Source organism: Strix aluco, chromosome 4 (genome assembly GCF_031877795.1).
Source record: "Strix aluco isolate bStrAlu1 chromosome 4, bStrAlu1.hap1, whole genome shotgun sequence".
In the NCBI taxonomy this organism is placed as follows: Eukaryota; Metazoa; Chordata; class Aves; order Strigiformes; family Strigidae; genus Strix; species Strix aluco.
Window position 1 is genome coordinate 54,124,547 of NC_133934.1, and position 20,354 is coordinate 54,144,900.

Here is a 20,354-nt window from a genome sequence, read left to right on the forward strand (position 1 = left end):
ACCAAAAGGAACCCAGATTTATTAGAGCTGTCTTGTGAGAAAATGGCTATGATATTTCTACTAGCTGCTTATACCGTATCTTAGCACTAATTCCAGGCTAATCTTTAGCATCATTATCCACTAGACATTTCTTTTCCAAAAGGTCTGAATATATGATCAAAATTTGATGTGTTTCTATACAGTGAAGAATCCCAGTTTCAGAGATGGCGTAATGAAAAAGGAAAGTGCAAAAACAAATCAGACTTTTTTAGTACCCCATTTTTGTTAGTTTGAAACATGTGAAATCACTTTTATTTCATTTTTTTGCTCTCAGCCTTCTAGCCATTTAAGTCAGGCTGCCCTCCAGCCATAGAGGTGAGAGTTGGCAGATGCTGAAAGGGACTGATCAATCTCTGTAAGCTCCTAGTTACCAGACCTTCAATGTACCAGCCTCGAAACACCACTTTTTCCCCAGCAGCTCAGGAAGCAGATCTCTGAGTTCCAGCTGAAAGAAAAGTTATGCCTCCATCACATTTCTTCCATTTTCTAAGGAAATTTTAATGAGAAGAGGGTTCATTCTCTCCAGTTTCTGTCTCTGAGGCAACATCTTCTCCCATTTTCCTTGTGCATAAGGGTCGTTATCATTCTGTGTCAGCCCACTGACAGCGAAACACTGCAACTGCTGTCAAGCAAGCAGCATGCCACTTACTCTGCCGAACAGGCTCCTCTTTGCCTAGTCACACAGAGCTGGCATAACAGTAAAGCTTGACCCCAGGAACAGCATCGAATTAGCATCCAGGAATGTAAAATCAAACATTAAACTTACAAGAAAATCCATATTCATTCTGGGTTCTCTGTTCAGTTGAAATAGGATAAATGAAACCTTAAAAAGAAAGAAATTAAACAAAAATGGGAACAAAATCAAATTAATGAGGAGAACAAAAAAGGAAAGCATGAAAAATGGTTTAATTAAAATAAAGAAGGAAAAGAAACTGATGGCACTTTAAAACTCTGATACAGCACAGAATTATGATTTTGCATCCCCTGTCTCCTCCAGAGTCTTACTAAGAATTAATAAGCAGGCAGATTGAATTTCTAAGCCAAAATCGGTCTCGAGTCACTAACTTTGGAGTGCTTAAAGTCTTTCTTTTATTGAGCATAAACTCTAATGGATCTAATTTATTTCAGACATCAAGGGTCATTAGCATATGGAAAGTCTTTTTTCCCTATCCCTGCCATATGCTTTAATTCCCAGGACGTGTTCGGTGAGGCTCTAAACAGTTTTTTTATTTAATTATAGTAGCTTGCTGTTGATCTAATAGAGCTAAAGGAGACCTGTCGTCACTGGTCAGAGGTTAAATACCCATTCGCTGAGCAGAGTCCATGCACAAAGCCCTCTCTCTGTATTTCCCTGGAATTATTTTATCCTGTCTTTAATACATGTTCAATAGGAATTCCTCAGAGAGCAAAGAATTTGTCAGCAAATGAGAAACTGAGTGGCTTCTCTTTGAAATTATTACAAAATCAATAAGGCCCCTAGGGTCATAACATTATTTATTTGAAATCTTTGCAAGCATCGTGTATCGACAAAATCATAACACAATTTACAGCTGTGTTTCAGAATGGATAAATAAGAGAGATTGTTTCTTTTGTCTTTTCTTTCTGCGGCTTCTGCAGCACAGCATGCTGGAGCTGCTTAGTTCGCACACAAGTCCTATGAACTCGCTAAGCACCTCCCAGCTGCTTTCCATCCATATGGAAAACAAGTGAAATGCTCCAAGTCCCATCCTGCTGGAAAGGTAAATGACATAGCCAAAGTAAGTGGGGAAGACGCTGTGAGGGACAGGATTAGAGTTGGTGTAAGACAAGAAGGCAACCCTCCTCCACCACCTTCCCTCCAGTGCTTTTGAAGGGAATTTCACCCCCTCTCCTTGGATCACACTGTGAGGAGCTCGCTCAGCCAGGGACTCCCTGCAGGTGAAACAAAACTGGAAAATGCACTCCTGGCGTGTGCCTAATGCATACGACCACTATACAGGCAGACCAGAGTAATAATCCCCAGCTCCCAGAAATGTTGAGTTTGGGTGCGTGGCATCTGTTGTGCTTTACATAACTCTTCCTGCTTGGCTGCACTGCTTGCTAATGAAGATATAGTCTATCCCAATCACAGGTATAGACATAACTCCCCCTGAAGCTTCCAGACATTAACTATCATATAAATGCTACCTTAATTGAAATATCAGATATGCTGGGCTTGTGTGGTGAGGTTTTGGTAGCAGGGGTGCTACAGGGGTGGTTTCTGTGAGAAGCTGCCAGAAGCTTCCCCTGTGTGTGACAGAGCCAATGCCAGCCGGCTCCAAGGCAGACCCACTGCTGGCCAAGGCCGAGCACATCAACGACAGTGGTAACACCTCTGTGGTAACATATTTAAGAAGGTAAAAACCAACTGCACAACAGCAATAGCAGCCAGAGAGAGGTGTGAGAATATGTGAGAGGAACAACTCTGCAGACACCAAGGGCAATGAAGAAGGAGGGGGAGGAGATGCTCCAGGCACTGGAGCAGAGATTCCCATTCAGCCCGTGGTGCAGACCATGGTGAGGCAGCCTGTGCCCCTGCAGCCCATGGAGGTCCACAGTGGAGCAGATCTCCACCTGTAGACCATGGAGGACCCCACACCAGAGCAGGTGGATGTGCCCAAAGGAGGCTGAGACCCTGTGGAGAGCCCACACTGGACCAGACTCCTGGCAGGACCTGTGGTCCCATGGAGAGAGGAGCCCATGCTGGAGCAGGTTTGCTGGCAGGACTTGTGACCCCATGGGGGACCAATGCTGGAGCCATCTGGTCCTGATGGACTGCACCCCATGGAAGGGACCCACACTGGAGCAGTTCATGAAAAACTGCAGCATGTGGGAAGGACTCACGATGGAGAAGTTTGTGGACTGTCTCCCATGGGAGGGACCCCATGCTGGAGCAGGGGAAAAGTGTGAGGAGTCCTCCCCTGAGGAGGAAGAAGTGGCAGAGACAACATGTGATGAACTGACTGCAACCCCCATTCCCCTGTGCCACTGGAGGGGAGGAGGTAGAGAATTCAGGAGGAAAGTTAAGCCCAGGAAAAAGGGAGGGGTGGGGGGAAGGTGTTTTAAGATTTGGTTTTACTTCTCATTACCCTTCTCTGATTTGATTGGTAATAAATTACATTAATTTTCCCCAAGTTGAGTTTGTTTGACAGTAATTGGCGAGTGATCTCTCCCTGTCCTTATCTCGACCCACAAGCTTTTCATTATATTTTCACTCCCCAGTCCAGCTGAGGAGGGGGAGTGCTTTGGTGGGCACCCAGCATCCAGCTAGAGTCAATCCACCACACCACAGCAAGAAGAGCTGCTTTTTGATGATGATGTTTTCTCTGAGGCATCATGGGACAGACTATATTGCTTGTAATATCTATTGAAAACTTTATTTCACAGCAATGATTTCAGCCTTATAATTGCTTTTAGAAACATTATGTGCTTACATTCATCTATTTGGTTCTTTGAGGCAAGTTCACCTATGTGTACTCTCAACATGTGTACTCAATCTTTCGTAAAAACTGCTTCCTATTTCTACTAGTGTACTCCAGGTATTGGCAATAAAAAGTCAGGTGAGCAACTTCTGAGGGCTTGAATGAGTGCTCAGCAAGTTCTGGCATGAATTTACAGTACCCTAGTTACTCCCCACTTACTCTACAGATGAAAGTTGAGGCCCATATTTAGTCAACCTCAATTTCAGCTATAGCCTTAGGCCCAATATTTCCTGTGGCAAGATGTCTCTGGAGACCAAGAGGCAGCCAGCAGCTAATACAAGGCACAAGGACAAGGTGAAATTTAAGCTGGCTGCAACTCCGAATGCCTTTTTGCCTCATACTCAAATCCACTAGGAAAGCTGAGGACACCTCTCTGCACTTCATGTGCCCCAGTATGTTCCTGCGGGAGTCGGCATGGGGCAGCAGATGTCCCCTGGCTATGCATCACCCATGGAGCTCGAGCTCATCTGTGCAGAGCCAGAAAGACTATTCCTCTCCCCTTACGTTGCATTTCAGCTAGCAAGTTTTGCATTCAAGGTTGTGCGTTATTCCTGCCATATCTAGCGACTTCCACTCGAGGGGCAAAAAAGACTGGATTAGCTGTTATTGAACACATTCTCTCCTCCCAGGAAAATGGAAATCCAAATTGAAGTCTTCAGAAAAGTAAACAAGGGTGGTCCTCAAATACTCTAAAAGAAATTTACCTCATTGCAAACTCTTCATAAACCCCGTCTGTCACAAATACTTATTTGCATCTTACAAGTTTGCATAGATTCTCTTACTGATAACTACAGAGAGCATCCTTGCAGCTACAGAAGAGTGACACTGATTTCTTAAACAGAAACATACACCTTTGTGTATGTATTCAAAGGCATGTCTATTAAAACAGGAGGATGAGGTGAGGATACTGCCTGCTGCTTCCATTAGCCTCACAAACCAACACGCTTAGTAAAGTGAGCTTGATTTTATTTTCCTGTGTATGCTGCAAACTGAACCAAGCACCCAACTCCAGCCAACTGCTTCTGCGTGTTGTGTTTTAACCACGATGAAGAAATTTTTTACTATGAAGAAAATTAACTCTACACCAGCCAAAACCAGCACACCATGTAAACATAGCCTGGCTTGCACAAGTGTCTGCAAGGACACATTTTCAGCCTGAAAAACGTGTTTTTTACACAGAAGTAAGGCATGGCCGAGGTGGAAGGGTTAAGGACTGCTGAGTGAGATGCCATGTGTTTGAGTCACAGTCATGCTAATTTTTTGCTGAGGGCCAATAGTCACAGCTGACCAACCTGGCTGTAGATGAATAGGTGGTCACTCATGCTGGATGTAAAGTCCTTGTTGAGGTGATGGCACTACACAAGCCATGCTGTGGTGGTCATACAACCCTGTTTGCTCACAGCATGTGGACAGGCTTCCCTGGCTGAAGCTAGCAGACACCTTACCTTGGGTTGACTTTCAGCATTCCAGCCAAGCTGGCAACCCCATCCCTTTGCTGGTCAAATGCCAGCTCCATTTTCACTTGCAAAGTAAGCACATTTGTCAGAGATCACTCAAACATGGCAACTACAGACACCTTCTGCCATTTGGGCAGGAATTTTTAGAATAAAACTTCTTTTAAATACTCCTTTGTCATGAAAGTGTTCTTCCAGAAGTGAGTGGGCATTGCAGTGGCAGCGGTAAGGGGAAGGCTTGGAGCCATGCGCTGGTGGTGGTGGTGGCTGGGCAGGAGGTAGGGTTATTGCCATGCTCCCAGCACAAGAGCACAGGTATTGCTTTAGAAAGTTGGCTTTCACACTGGTCCCTCTGACTATACCTTCAAACAATGAGAAAGGATGTTTTCAACAGATAATGATGCAAACCTGCTGGGATTAGTAGATGAAATAATGAAGAATGACTTTCCTCCTCTCTTCAAAGTAACTACAGTGAAAAGAGATCTTTTCCTTGTGGGTTTTTTTTTCCCTCCTTGTATCAACAGTGCTGCTTGGCAAGTACCTGAGGGACTTCTACCAGGATCATCAAAACTTTTAATGACAGTGAATTTAGAAAGGTGCTGGTGGGCTTGATTCTGGGAAGGCTGCTGAGGCTGCTGACTCACACTTGGAGCAGCTGGTTTCACAGTGAGCTACTTGCTTTGAGAAAAGTAATTTAAGCTTATTCCTCCAGCTTGTTGGGAAATGTACATTTTCAAAGGGGCTTTTGATGTTTTGTTGTGTAACTTACTGCTGGATGAGTAAAATAGTAATAATCATACTTTACACTTGCATAGTCCCTCCTGTTTGAGGCTCTCAGAGGCTTACCAAAAGCAGGTATTTGTTTTCCTCATTTACAAGTACCTTACCCTATGTCATACCTGAAGAATCAGTGGGAGGCTTGGGTTAACGCACAGAAATTGCACCACTGTAATTGCACAGTAAATGCATTCATTAAAAAGCCTTTAATTAAGTTGATGTTTCTCCATGCATTCTACTTTATATTCCACTTTAGGCTTGTAAATACATTTTTTTGTCCCTGTGGAAGTGCTTCTATTAAGTGTTAAAGGTGGGCTTTTTTTAACTAAAGTAATTACACTGGCACAAATCCTTTGTACAAATGCATATGTATTATTATAAAGGTGCATTATGTAGGCATTGCCTGTTCTCTTTCTATAAAGCATGTGAAAGGCAATTCAAACGCCTTTATAATGATGTAACACACTGGGAAAAGTGGAGAAGGGTGAATATGTCAGATTGTACTGGAAAGATAAACCAATCCAATGTTGGTAATATAGAAAAGACTTCAGCAGGCTTTTTATCAATTTAGTTTAACTCAATTTCGGTATCAGTCGCACTTGCACTGATTTGGGAACTTGTGACCATTTAATTAAATAGATTTTGAAGCTCATTTAATTAGTTTGGTGCAGTTTGTGAAGGCAGATGATCCCCAAACATTGGAAGTCTAGCCTGAGCATTCTGGTCCCACATGTCTTGCTCTGACCTTCTGGAAACACATTTGTGTCACATGCCACAAGAGACACAATGGTGAGTGTCTGTGGCTGAATGGCCTTCAGCGTATCTGCACGTGTGGGACCATCTGCCTCAGGGGGTTATCTTTGACAAATAGGCAGGCTGACCCTTTTTACAGCATGAATTCATCTGCTTGAATTTTCCTTCAGAGGAGTAGATAAACCTTCTGCCAAATTGGGGAAAAATGAAGTGTTTGGGAATGGAGAATCTCAGACCTATGAAAGATAATTGTGCAGAGATTATGGCACTGACTACCTTGAGACTGAAACTGATTACCAAACAGTCACCAAAACAACTTTTCTAAGCTCTTTTTTTTCCCACTGGGGAAAAATCTACCCCTCAGCGTTTTCATGGGCATGTATACACACACACGGTGCTTGGACTGGGAACTCAGTTACATGACCATGGGCATCCTGAAATCCTGTGTTTGATTTTACCTAGAAAGCCCTGGGAATATACTGCCTTGGCCTGTGTACCAAAGACAACTTTTATCCCTGTGGTATAAAACACTAGGTCATGGCTTCATGCAGAGGGAACTTTGTAACTGGTTCCCCTTTTTGGTCTTTAATAGATTTTGCTAGCTTTCTAGTCATGCTGAATTTGTATTAATGGATATCAATTTTAGAGTGAATTGATCAGATTATGAAAATATTTTACTTTGTTGCTTGCAGAAAACAAAATATTCATATAAGAAAAAAAAAACTTCCCAGTTTTTCATTTGTATTTTCCCCAGCTACCTTCCCTCTTCCCAGCAAGTAACTAAGATGGTGGAGTAACTGAAGGTGATCTTTCTGGGCACTTATTTACTAGGGCTTATACAGTTTGGGTCATATTTACTTACAATTATCCTGCAAAGAAATTGCTTTATACCATCAGCTGCTGAGGTCACAGTTAATGATATATATTTTGAGGCTGTATCAAGGTCAGTGAGAGTTGGAGACATGCACTTCCATTTAATAAAGTGAAGATTGCATAAAGCACATAACTGCTTGTTTCTTTAATGCATCATATTTTAATCTGGCACCACTTGTTTCTAATCTATAAACGCTCTTTACCCTCTATGTAGCAGTTTCAAAAGGAGCTAAGGTCATGTAATTACGTGGCCCTTTTGAAAGTCTAGCTACATGACATGTCTCAATAACATCCTGTTGCAATGAACTCAACAGGTTGAGCATAATATATTGTAACAGCACTTTTCCCCCTTTTGGCTCCAAAGTCAATGCCGTTAAATTGCCTATAAGAAAAGAAGAAGGCACACATTCAGCTGCTACCTTTCTTTCTCTATTTTGATGGCTTTATCCAGTGTAGCGATACTGAAGTAGGAATAAGCTCTTGCTGGCAACAGGCTCTGAACCATGGAGCTATGATGGTCAGAAGAACAGAGGCTAATTCTCACATGTAAATGCCTAAAATTTGAAGAAAGCAGTTCTTAGATGATTTAAAGTAGCTATGTAGTGCATACATTGTGACATGAAAGTTTACTGAAAAAAACCCTTTGTTTCTCCATGGTACATACACATCAGAGGAGTTCCAGTATTTAACAACTCAAAAGTGAGCAAGCTGGTCATTTTTTCCATATGAGTCCCAAACAACATGCACCCAATTGCTTCTGTTCTTAATTCCCATACGGTATTCTTTCAGCATTATTTCAGTTATCTTGCTCTCTTCCCTAGCTTCAGTGGCTCAGAATTTTATTTAAAATCTTTGGGTTTTGCTGATATTTTCTATAATCAGTCTCAGTCTTGGAAATTATCCGGAAAAGTTTGAACAAAACTGGGTTAAGAACCCTAACAATGTTTTTTAATTTGGTTTGTTTTGTTGAATTTTGAGTTCAATGGATCTCTACGGGTAAAAAAATAGTATATACTGCTGTTTCCAAATTCCAGGTTCTAGAAATTCAGCTCCTCTCCCTTTTCCTGTAAAAATCCATTCTCAATTCAAAGTCAGCTCAATTTCAGATTTTGTAGAACTCTGCACTCCTGGGAAGACACAGCCAGCAATTCTAAATTCTGAATTCCATTATAAAGAGACATTTTTGAGACGAAGAAGAAAAAAGGCACATGCCCCTGCAGTGGTTGCAATGCCTTGACTATAGCACTGACCTCGCATTACTGGTCCTGTTTCCACCTTATGCCTCCTTTTGCCTTACCTGGTTCACCATCACCCCTCAGCAATTCTACAGCTATCACCAGCTTGCTGAGTTTCTTCATTATTTTTAAAGAAATTCTACATAATCAATACAGTGTGCAAGAGCTCAAAGCTTCCAAAAGACACTTTCAAGAAAGACTTTCAAGGGCTTTCAAACTGTTAGTTCAGATGTATTGCAATGCTACAGGTTTCCATCTAGTCCCTATGATGGACAAGCAGTCACATATTCTCATGTTAGGAGAAGGAATTTAGGAGACTTAATTTGACATTCAGGAGTTTTAAATTGCTTCATGCAGGTCCCACTGTTCAGAGACTGCAACTGCACAAGCTTCCAGTACTTCCTTTTCTACAAGGGGGCAGAGTTAATGGCACAAGAGCAATCTTAGAGTAAACCCCATATTCTGACCGTTTAGTGCTAAGGCTTCATGTTCACTTAACATGTTGCTAATGCAGATTTACCATGGGAGAAATATTAACAATAGTCTTTGAATTGTAATTGCTGTTAATTGTTTCTCTCCCCTGCTATTTCCCAGGAACTGCAGCACATAAACAAGAAGATGTGATATCTTATACCTTATTTGTGGTGGTTAAAAATTAAAAAAAAAAAAACAAACAACAACCAACAACAAACAAAGTCCCTGGAGCTGCAGAAAACTCCCAGAGAGATTCTGCCCAGCTTCTTCCTATATTTGCCATTATAAAGAAAGACCTTCATGTCTGCAGTAATGATGCTGAAGGTCAGATATGATATCAGGCATCCCAGAGATAATGCACAGTAATTTATTTTCCTTCTAAAGGACTAATTATTGGCATATTCAGGGTGGGCTAATAAACAGGGAGCTTGAGGTTTTGTGACTGGTTATTTACTTGGGTATTATCTCAGATCTTTCCTGAGTGGGTAGATTAAATGGGGAATCTCTCTTGTCCTGTCCTTGAACGGGAGTTTATGATATTTTAAAATTAAGACTGCAACTATGTTTTCATTTTAAATTAGATTCCTGACATTTTGTTAACATTGTTAGAAAGGTCCTGCCTGAGTTTAAACAAGCATGCCATCTATATGGGAGTGGGAGAAGATGGAAGAGTAGGATAACTTGTTGCTAAAATTTGATGTGGATTAGTATAGGCAATTTTGACATTATGCAATCTTTTACAGTTAAGGACTTTGACCTTTTGGCTAAATTTTACGTCAGTCTTTAGTATTTTAGAAGCACAGAGCCTTAACATTGGTTTTGTTATGCATGTTTGACAGAAAAAAGTAAACACATGTCTAGCATTGCAATTTGCTAGATTGTGTATTTGCAAATTCCACATTTGCAATGACTGAATTAAATAGGCTTCCTGCGGTTTGCTTTGTTTTGCAGTTGTAGCTGGATAAGAGCAAACAGGTTACAGGGAGGGCTGAGATAAGGACATGGGGCAGCACTGAAGAGAGGACACATGGCAAACAGCTGGATGAAGGAAGGGACAGCTGGACAAGGATCTAGAAGAGGGGATAAAAACTGTTAGGAATGCTGGAAAAAAAGGCTCATGGAAAGCATGAGTTATCCACATGGATGTTCAGTGACAGGTATAGAAATCTTTGGCAGGTCTGTAAGCTCACAGGTAAGGTAACTTGTATTCCCTGGCTTGTAACCTCAAAAATCCCAGAGACTCCAGAATCAGCTGATCAGCTCAACGTTTGTTTCCCAAACTACAGAAACTTCCTTCTCCAACATGAGTTTTCATTTAAGGATGCTGCCCATGTTTTTGTTAGTCCTTTATGTAGAACACAGATTTAGAAATAGAGAGCACTGAGTTTTACTCCTGATCCTGTCACTGACTCCCTAATGAGCCTCGGGCTGCTCATGTAACCTTGCTCTGTGCGACACCCTGCCAGGAAAGCAAAAATCATGAAATAAACCCACCTTTGTACATGGTAAGGAAAATATAAACACTCATTATTGTCACTGCATTTTTTTTCCTACAATATATCAGTTAGACTTCATTATAGTCTTTGCATTTTTCTTTCATCTATCTGAGAAACTTTTTGGTTTTTTTTAATATGCAGAGGAATAAGGGAAGAATAAAAGAAAAACCCAAGAGAATTAAGAAGAATGAAGATTACAGATGGACAAGGTTGGGAGTTTTCTTCTCTCTGAATGGCTATAATATTTCTTAATTAGTTGGGATTTTTGAAAACAGCCTAGAGATCTTAAAGCACTTGCCTTCCATTAAAATTAATGTGGACGTGGCTCTTTCTGAACTGACTAGGGTAAGACACAGTGATTTCAGTGCCCTGGGTTCTGCTTGTGGCTCTGCACTTCTATTTTCTCTCAATGCTTTTATCTGCTTCAAGCCATATGTTTCCAAGGCAAGAGCTCTCAGTTGCACAGGGCCCACCAGAGCATGGATGCTTCTCAGCTGGGGATTTCTCATGTCACTACAATAAAAATAAAGATGAGTTGTAACTCTGAGATGTGTGCATAAACTCCCTTGGCTGCTACACCATTACGTAGTAGTTGGGTTGAAAACAGAATAACACAGCTCTTTACTCATATCAAACAACAATATTACAGAAAACTTCCTCTAGGAACAAATGAGATGTGTTCTTCAAATGAATGAAACGCTCGCTGTAAGGGTGCAGCGAAACAGGCCAGGTGGCTATATCATTATGCTGACAGACTGAACGTATTAGAAGTTCTCTCTTGACCCACATGCTCTTAATAAAAGGTTTTATTTCATTCCTCTGCACACATGGGCTTCTGTTGCAGTGTCCCTTGAGAGAGCTTTGCTTACCTCCTGGAGTCTGGAAAACATTCCCCTGCTCTTTGCACACTAATCTGCTCTGGAGGACCAGAGGTCCTCATCAAACTGTTCTGCCCTGTAATTCTTCCCTGAATGCTGGCTTTCAAAACAAGCCAAGAAGGGAAATGAATGCTTATTCCATCAGAGGTTCTGGCATGTTACATTAAACAAGCAGGGAGTGTGCAGAATATATATGTTTTGGGAAGAAAGAGATGTTTAGTATCAGGTTAACCTTGCTTTCTACTCAAGATCTGTGTATAAACAGGCACAAGACTGGAAAAGGGCAGCAGTTAACCATTTCATGCACAAGCATGACAAACTGCATCTTTTTCACTCGCTTAGGCACTACCACTGTAAGAGGTTCGGAACCTTATGAACTTCATACTGCCTTTCAGATGAGGATTTCAAAGCACTTAGCAAATATAGATTTGCCATCATCATTTCACATCAATTCACTCTCGACTGGAAGACAGCCTTTTTTTAACAAGGAATGGAATTACTAGTCTGATAATAACATCTTCACCATGGTATAGGTGCCTTTTTCTCCAGTGGTGTATCCGCTGTTTGAATTTCCAAGTAGTTAAGCTACGTGCAGGGAGAGAATCAAAGTGACCCGAGAGTTAGTCCAGAGCGTTGTCTGTAATGACAGGTGAAGATGTTTTGAATCTTTTCTTCCATTCTTTAAGTGATAGTAGCACATCTCTGTCTTTTCATGCTCATTTATTTAAATCCAAAGCAACAAAGGAAAAGTCCACACTGCATCTGATGACACTTGGCAATGATTCACAAGTGGAAATTTCCTTTTGGCCCTATTCAGTGCTGGATTTATATGCCATATTGTGAGACTGTATAAAGTAAACAGTTTTTACTACACAGAGCAGCAGTACTATTTATGTAACAATATAATCCATAGTCCTCAAGCGACAACATGAGCTTCAGTATTACCTTGCTGCTGTAAGATAGCTAGCCCTGTGTTTTGGAAAGAACTGAAAGCACAACTTAGCCAGCCTTTTATGAAAAGCCACAGTGGTCTACTAAAGCTGAGAGTAAGCTGAAGAAGGGGCACTGGTTGTCTCCCTCTGACAGTGCTAATGTCAACCCTGTGCAACACAGGCATGATTTCAGAAAAGACCAACAGCTCTACCAGCATGTACAGGTGCCAACCTCATGTCTACAGGACAACAGAGGGACAATACAGATCTGAACACTGTCACTTCAGATCCTCAACAGAAAGGACACATGTGACATGCTCTGAGCATGACAGGGGCGTGCCACAACTCATGTAATAAGCCTTCAGCATAACCATGCAACACAGCTAACTCTCTTCCTAGGTTGTCCACCTCTTCCTGATTACCAGCAGCATTTTACACATAATGCAAAGCAAAATTTGGCCTGCCAGGGACTTTTAGCATCTGTTTGGTACCACACACATAATCTCACAGTCATTCCAGACTGGGCCTAGCAAAACACTTCCCCTTGTATGTTGCTTTAAACATATTTGTTATCTAGTGAAGGGAACTACTCGTGCTGAAGTTTGAGCCAGCAGTGGAGCGCTCTGCTTTCTTAGTCCCCACACAAAACGCCCACCAAAGTCATTAGGCAGAGATGGGTGGAGCGGTAATTGCAGTGTTTCAGTTTATAGAGATCCCCTGTGAGATGCAGTGCGTGACTTTAAAAGTGCTGTTCCTTGCACTGAAGTATTTACCACAGTACTCATACTTCAAATGGGAAATAATGCAACTATGGAGGCAATAATGCAACTAGCGTGGGTGGTAACCAGCTAATTCTTCTTACACCTACAGCATATTTTGTTCCAGAAGATCATATTAACACTATTACAGGAATTATGAAATTGTTATATTGGGACCTGCTAGGCAATATTGTGTATTTGGAAACTTAAAATAGCAACAACCATCCTAAATTTTCACTACAGCTGCTTTTCTTCTTCAATCCAGCCTGCTGTCTCTCTGCAGGCTCTCTAGCTTAATGACTGTTCATCCTTTCATGTTAACAGAAAAATACTAACTACTGGATAAGGGAGTGTATGTGTGTACTAGCAAGATCATTAGTCGGAATAAATGTGACAGCAGAGTTGCACAAGAAATGCCACAGTTAGTGGTAAACACAAACTACAGCTTTGGGTGTAAAATACTGTAATTACAAGGGATGGAGAAAGCTCCACAGTTTTTATCCCCACAGAAATCGATAGCGGTGCAGACTGCTGCTCTTTGCTGGAGCAGGGGCAGTCTGATGAAAGAGCTTATTGATTTATCCAGCTGATGCTACTGAAGTGAATAATAGACTGGAACAGAAAGGGCTTGTAAATTAGACTCATTCAATCCAACATTTTCCAGGATATCTTTTATGTGGAGCTATATAGAGATATATATTTACAAGTGAGTTTTTGTCGAAGCAACAGCCTAGTGACTCCTGGTAAGAGAGTCTGTCTACTAATTCTTTGACCTCAACTACTCCCATGGTACTAAAGTCAACCTTCAAGCTCTCACAAAAGATTGACACTAAGGAGGAAGAACCAGGGCATCTGGGAGCAGGATTTGGCTATGGTGCAGGTAAACAGCTGGCCAACACATCTCCAGGAGGGCTATGGCCACAGAGGAAAGGTGGCTGTGGCTCCCTCCATGCCACCTGTGCCATGCCAGAACCCACTGGCATAAAGGCATTGGAAAAATCTGCTGTGGATCCACAGGTCCCCAGGCTAGGAGAAATGTCAGCTCAGGCCAGTCCCCACCAGCCTCAAATAATGTGAAAAGAGGCCTGGTGTTTTAGGAATGAAAGGAGTCCTGTGTTTCTTCCTAGCTCAGCAGGCAGATTTGCTACGAATCTAGATCCACACCAGCAAAAATGTAAGTGTTCAGATTGGTTTTGCATAAACTAAGAAGGAGAAATAAAGAAAGAGAGAGAGAGCAGCAGGCACACTGCCACCAAGTACAGCAAATCAATCTTCCCAGCAGTGATGGATCAGGGAGCAGGACTGTAAGTTTTACAGGTATATGAAACCCCACGAGTATAAAGACACCATTAAAACACTGCCATTAAATTCCAACACTGAAGGATTACCACAGCCCCTAGAGCCAAGTAGGTCAATATGTGACTGTATATTTTTCATTACCATTTTTATATACATATATGTGAAGCAGAATAGGATTCACAACAGCCTCACCCTCTCTCCCACTGAAGACCTCTGCTTTATACTCAGTATCCACTTTCACAAATAAAATGCAATATACCATCAACAGATAAATGAGATCCCTAAAGGGCTTTTATTCTGCCGTACCATTATATCTACTTTTCCACAAGATTTCTGCTTAAATGGCTCTCTTTATGCACATACACAAAGATGACATACACCTGTCTAAATATAATCTGATAGTGAAGAGCTCTTCTGTATGGGGAAATGTATCTTTTCTTCCTAATTTACCATAATGACTTATGCACACTGCTGGAGCTAGGGGTGTGTTAGCCTCCCACTACAAAAGTCACCAAGGTGTTACTCAGTAAAATGTGGCTGGATTTTTTTTTCTATCTTTAGAAAAGAAAGAGAGAAGCTCTGAATTTTACCTTTCTATCTTCCCCATAAAAACAAATGTTTTCAGGAATTACAGCTTTATAGGCTGCTGACATTGACTAATAGTTTTTAACGTGATGAAAGTGTGTGAACAACACTGAAGAAGCCTTTTTTGTAAATCTGAGAACCCTCAGAGCAAATGGCCATGCTGTGCCACAGGGTAGCTCAGAGTTCGCTGCCAGCACAGTAGCCACCTCTATGGCACTTATTCATAAAGCAGATCTATTTATTAGCTAGTAGTGTCACTTTTTTGTCATTGCGACTATTTCAGTCAAAGGTAACCTGCCTCAGAGAATAAAAATTCCTGACTTCTTTTTCATGAGAGAACTAAAAGCATTTCATGATCTGGACACATAGATACCAGATAGTTACAGCCACAACCATTTGGGCAACAGCGAGCTGAGACTTGACAGAGAAGTACTGCAGAGAGCCAGGATGAAGGAACAGGAGAGAGGTGCATGCGAGGATTTCAGCTCAGGTTATTGTACTAACGAAATATGAAAGGAAGTTTCAATGCACCAGTAGAACACAGAAGACCTCATTTTTGAAAAGAGATGGGATGCAGAGAAGACTAACTGTTCATCAGCATATGTCAGAATCACACTAAAAGCCTCCTTTTTTTTACTTCTCACTCTCGTTAGTCACAAAGTCAGGACCGTGGTGTGAATAGGCGCAGGCAGAATAGGTTTCAGTGCTAGAGCTGATCTTCATGAGGCTGCAGCATGCTGGTAACTATATATGAAATTTGCATAGGCACTGTGTAGGTACAGGGTACCTCTTTCTACTACAGGGCACCCCAAATTCAAAAAGGGCATAACTATTTTATGTAGAAACATATGCACCCACCATTCCTGTCACTAAGAAGCCAGAAGCTGATCTACTTTGCCAAGTTTACTCTTTTGAAAATGCTGGCTTTGCCCTAAATCCTCTACTTTTCATTTGCATTGTCATGAGAGTCACTGCCAAGCCTCCCTGGACAGATGCTGAGCCGGTATTAGACAGAAGGGCTGTTTGGTGGGGAGGTCAGAGGGGAGAGGTCTCTGTTATGAGACTTTCTAATTCTTCATGGATCAACTTCACAAACCTCAGAGAGCATTACATTCACCTTCAGGGAAGAAGAGTGGGGTGTCCAGACTGATGAGAAATGGATTAACTCACTTCTCCATCCTACAAGTGATTCTATGACTTTAGGTCATTGATGCTGATCTGCAGCTACTGCAGTTTTTTCTGTGGCCACTTACATCCCAGACCCTGGAGGCATCACAGCAGCACTTACCCTGCATGCAGAGCCCGTCGGTGCAGTTCTTGGACTGCAGCACCAGTCCCTCGCAGTCCTTCCCCCCGTTCTTTGGCGCTGGAGCCGTGCACTCCCTCCGGCGCCAGTGGGTGCACTCCGTGCCACAGGTGGACCACTTGCTCCAGGACGTCCACTTGCCATCCACTGAGATGAGGAAAGGACATGACTTGTTAGGGGGTACATAAAAGTGAGACCAAGTGAGAGCGATGCAGGTCTCGGCACAAGCCAGCCTGCAACTCCTGGTCATTCCCCGCAAGGCAGAAGGGTCGTCAGTTTACTCTTCTTAAAAATAGTCAGTCTGCTCTTCTTAAACTTCTGCTTCTGGCCTGTAAATGCACATTCACTCTTCCTCTCCTTTCTATCCGCCCCAGCCCCATTTTGGCTCTTTCCTCCCCTTTTTATAAACTTGTCAGGAGTTTATCTGTGCTCAAAGTGTACAAAAAAATGAGCAACAATTCAGGAATCTGTGATTTTTTTTTTTTTTTAATTTTTTAACACAGAGGTTAAACTTGGCCAGAAAATCTTCCTTAGTAGGAAGATATTTAATGTTAAATATTTTCTATTAAAAGAAATATCTAGAGGCACCAATGTATTTCCTATGAGCAGAATCAGAAATGTGTTTAGCACCTTTCAAAATCCTGCAAATGATTTTCAAAAGCACTAAATTGAACAGCTGAAGAACAAACTATGAAATTGGTCCAGTGACACAGTCTGAGTCAGGAGCCCGTCACTTGGAATAGCGACCAGAGATGAAATTTCAGCTCTTCAAGTTCCACCCACCAGTAAGACCTGGAGTTGGATGGCCAAGCTTCTCAAGCTGAAGATGACCTTACAGCCATCGATTTGAGTGGGACTGCCAAAGTAGGAAAGCACTGGACAACAGGACAGAGGGCAGAGCTTTGTCACAGAAAAGCCATCAACTACCTTGCGTGTCCTGAAGCAGTTTTGCATTTTTCAGGAGTTTACATTTAAATACATTTTAAAGGAATGGATATATATCTCTTTGCAATATAAACATCTTTGTATTTGATGTCAGGTAAACACCTACCTCAAATTTAACATCCACACCCCACATGCTTCACTTGCTGTGACAGCTGGACTGAACAGACATTGCAAATATATTTACATCACAGTTGCTTTCTATATTCAAATTCTAGTCCTTTTCCAGAGCTTTCATCCTTTATCTCTTACAATTTGAAGCTCTGAATGTTCCCCAAATCCCCTGAATTACCAGGCCTGAGACAGGTGCAAGCTGTGTGCAAAAGTGGGTCTGAATCCTCTGCTGCTTGATATAATGTGCTCCCTATTTTATCTATTTATGTAATATAATTTGATACTCATTCACTGAAATGTTGGATTTATTAATAAAGAGAAGGAGGCTTTTGTAACTAATAGTCTTCTCCTGAAATGACTGGTGACAGACAAACTATTTATCTAGGGCTATGCATTGTTCATACTGAACCTGGACACAGAGTGGTGCAAGCTATTTTCTGAACACTCTGGCCCTCGCAGAAGGCACCACCGTTGAGTGGGGCAGGATTGGTGCAGGTCCTCGTACGCTTCTGAAAGCCTCTCCCACATCGGCTGTTACACACTGACCACTCAGTCCAGGTAGACCAGCCTCCATTCACTGAAAAGCAAGAGAGAAAGAGTATGATCGTGTAGCGAGCCGTCCTGATCAGCCCAAAGGCGCCTCTGGCTTCTGTGTCATGCTGCCTCCAACAGCAGTCACAAGCGATGGCTGGAAAGAGCACGAGAACCAACACTGCACAGACACAAACCCAACGTACCGAATGCACAGCATGCCAGAAGTCACTGTATAAGTTGAAGAAATGCTGACGCTGAATGAAAAACACCCTGTGATGACTATTATGGCTGGCAGATGACCTGCCTTCTCCTGAAAACTGACCTGACCCAGCACTAAGCACCTGGTGGCGTGTGTATAGCCAAAACCCTGCAGGTTCAGAAAGTGCCCACAGCTCTGCCAGCCAGAAGCCTGCGCTCTGAAAGCTGCATCATTTTCCAAAGGGAGACAAACTGCACTCCAGCTCGTTCTCAGATGTACCCATCATCTATGCATGCTGAGAGACCCCCGTGCTTTGATTAGAAATTGATAATTTTCTTTCCCTTTCTTTCCAGAAGGTAATTTCAGGATGCCAGGACAACTTCACTCACCCCTCTGTGGACATAGCTGGTGCATATGGATGTCCCAGCACTTCTATAACAGATATTTAAGCTGTTCAGAGTGAACTCACATTAAGTGCATTTTTATTATTGGACTTTGGGAAGATATTTATGCTGACTCTCTTTTTCACCCACATCAGTTTCTGGGATAGATGGATGGATGAAGAAGCAGCTGTTCTACTCTATGTAATAATGATGTAGCCAGGGTACGGATAACATACTAACTGCTCAGATCCCCCAAAGCCAAATGTTTGTGATACGACACAACCCTTAAGCAGCTCTGGTAGCAAACCCCATAGAAATGGCTGCTCTCCTACATACGCCTCTTGACTGCACTGTTGAATAAAATGCTGTATATGTATGAGGAAGAGTTGCAGTATGCCTACATCTTTATGTTTCTGCATTCATCACAGTTACAAAACACAGTGCTTTTGCATGGTCCATCCCTCAATATAACAAACACTGCTAATCAACTCAATTCAGTCAGTTTTCTATAAAAACTGAACTAAAAGGCCCTCATTGTAACTTCAGGGAAGCAACTGCTTACAATTAAATCTAACTGCTACCCTGAATATGAAATGAATATTAGGGATAATCATAGGGATTTTTTTCCTACTTGTCTATCCTATAATTAAGCTGATTGTAAGGAACACCAGGACAGTCAGCTGGCATGTTGTCAGAGCAGGTTTTGTTCTGGTGGATACCCCCGCCTGGGACACATCAGGGCAGTATCTTTGCAGGGGCAAAGGCTTGGATTGGTGGGGCAGAGCTGCAGTGCAACACAGTCTGGAAGAGACCCCAGAAGGGCATCTCATCCAGCCCCTCCCCAGCCAAAGCACGGCCAGCCTCAATATTAGATCGAGGCTGTGGATGCAGACACAGAATAATGTTATCCCATGCTTCGCATTCCCCTGATGTTTCTTTTTAAGCTAGGTTGTGTGCTTATGAACTGCAGCCCTAGAGTGCTTTGCTACTTTGCCCCTGACATCAGAGTATGTTTTGGTAGTAGACATCAAAACTAAGTATATTTAAAGAGATATAAGAAGATGGAAGATCCTGCTGTGCTCTGACACTCTTACCAGCATATGGAAGCACAAACTTCCATTCAGTTTTACTCTTATTTCTGAAAAGCAACACTAAGAATGTGAAACGCTATTTTTGGTAGAAAGCAATGCCTTGAATGCTCCTGATGGACGAAGTGCCCTAACAGCTCCTTGCTGCATCCACCTGACGTGTTATGCCAAGGGGATCAACCACCTTCTCTTCAATGAGGCAACCAGCTGCTTGTGTAGGTGCCTGTTCCTCCTTTAATGCAGTTATCTGTCACCAATAAGCCAAACCATCCTGTACTTCTGAGTATTTTCAGTATTGAACCCTGACTGCAGCTGCTGCATATGGCTGCAAGTCAACAGGCAGTACAAGCAGCCCTGCCTGGTCATTGACCACAATAACAGTCGCATACAGGCATTTTGCACCCCCCTCCTGCCCCACCTCTCGCTTTTAGCATGCATCCATCCACATACAGTGGGACAAGGCATCACTTACCATAGACAATCACAGTTGCCGTGGTGCTTTTCCTTTTGGCCACAATGTTTTTGGCAACACAAGTGTAATTGGCTGTGTCAGAAAGCCGGGCTTGCTTAATGATCAGGTTGTGATCGATGGTAATGTAAAAATTTCGGTCTTCCACGGGATCAATCACCTCTTCGTTCTTCAGCCACTCCACCTTGGGGTTTCAAAGGGCCAGAAGGGAGGCAGTAAATCAGCACCAGGTCACATCACAACGGGCACAGTATCTGTGATTACAT

At 42.3% G+C, this 20,354-nt stretch overlaps 1 protein-coding gene across 2 annotated transcripts in view; it reads right to left on the reverse strand.

The window, feature by feature from the left end:
• The window catches only part of UNC5C (unc-5 netrin receptor C), a 267,281-nt gene that overhangs the window by 36,253 nt on the left and 210,674 nt on the right, over positions 1–20,354 (reverse strand). Inside the window, exons 5-8 of one of the 2 annotated variants that reach the window (XM_074823135.1) lie at positions 20,092–20,272; positions 17,825–17,992; positions 16,342–16,506; positions 806–862 (exon numbers count right to left, since the gene is read on the reverse strand). In XM_074823135.1, the coding sequence (XP_074679236.1) occupies positions 806–862; positions 16,342–16,506; positions 17,825–17,992; positions 20,092–20,272 (571 nt within the window). The remainder of the gene's footprint in view (positions 1–805; positions 863–16,341; positions 16,507–17,824; positions 17,993–20,091; positions 20,273–20,354) is intronic. The other variant, XM_074823136.1, reaches the window with a different exon arrangement.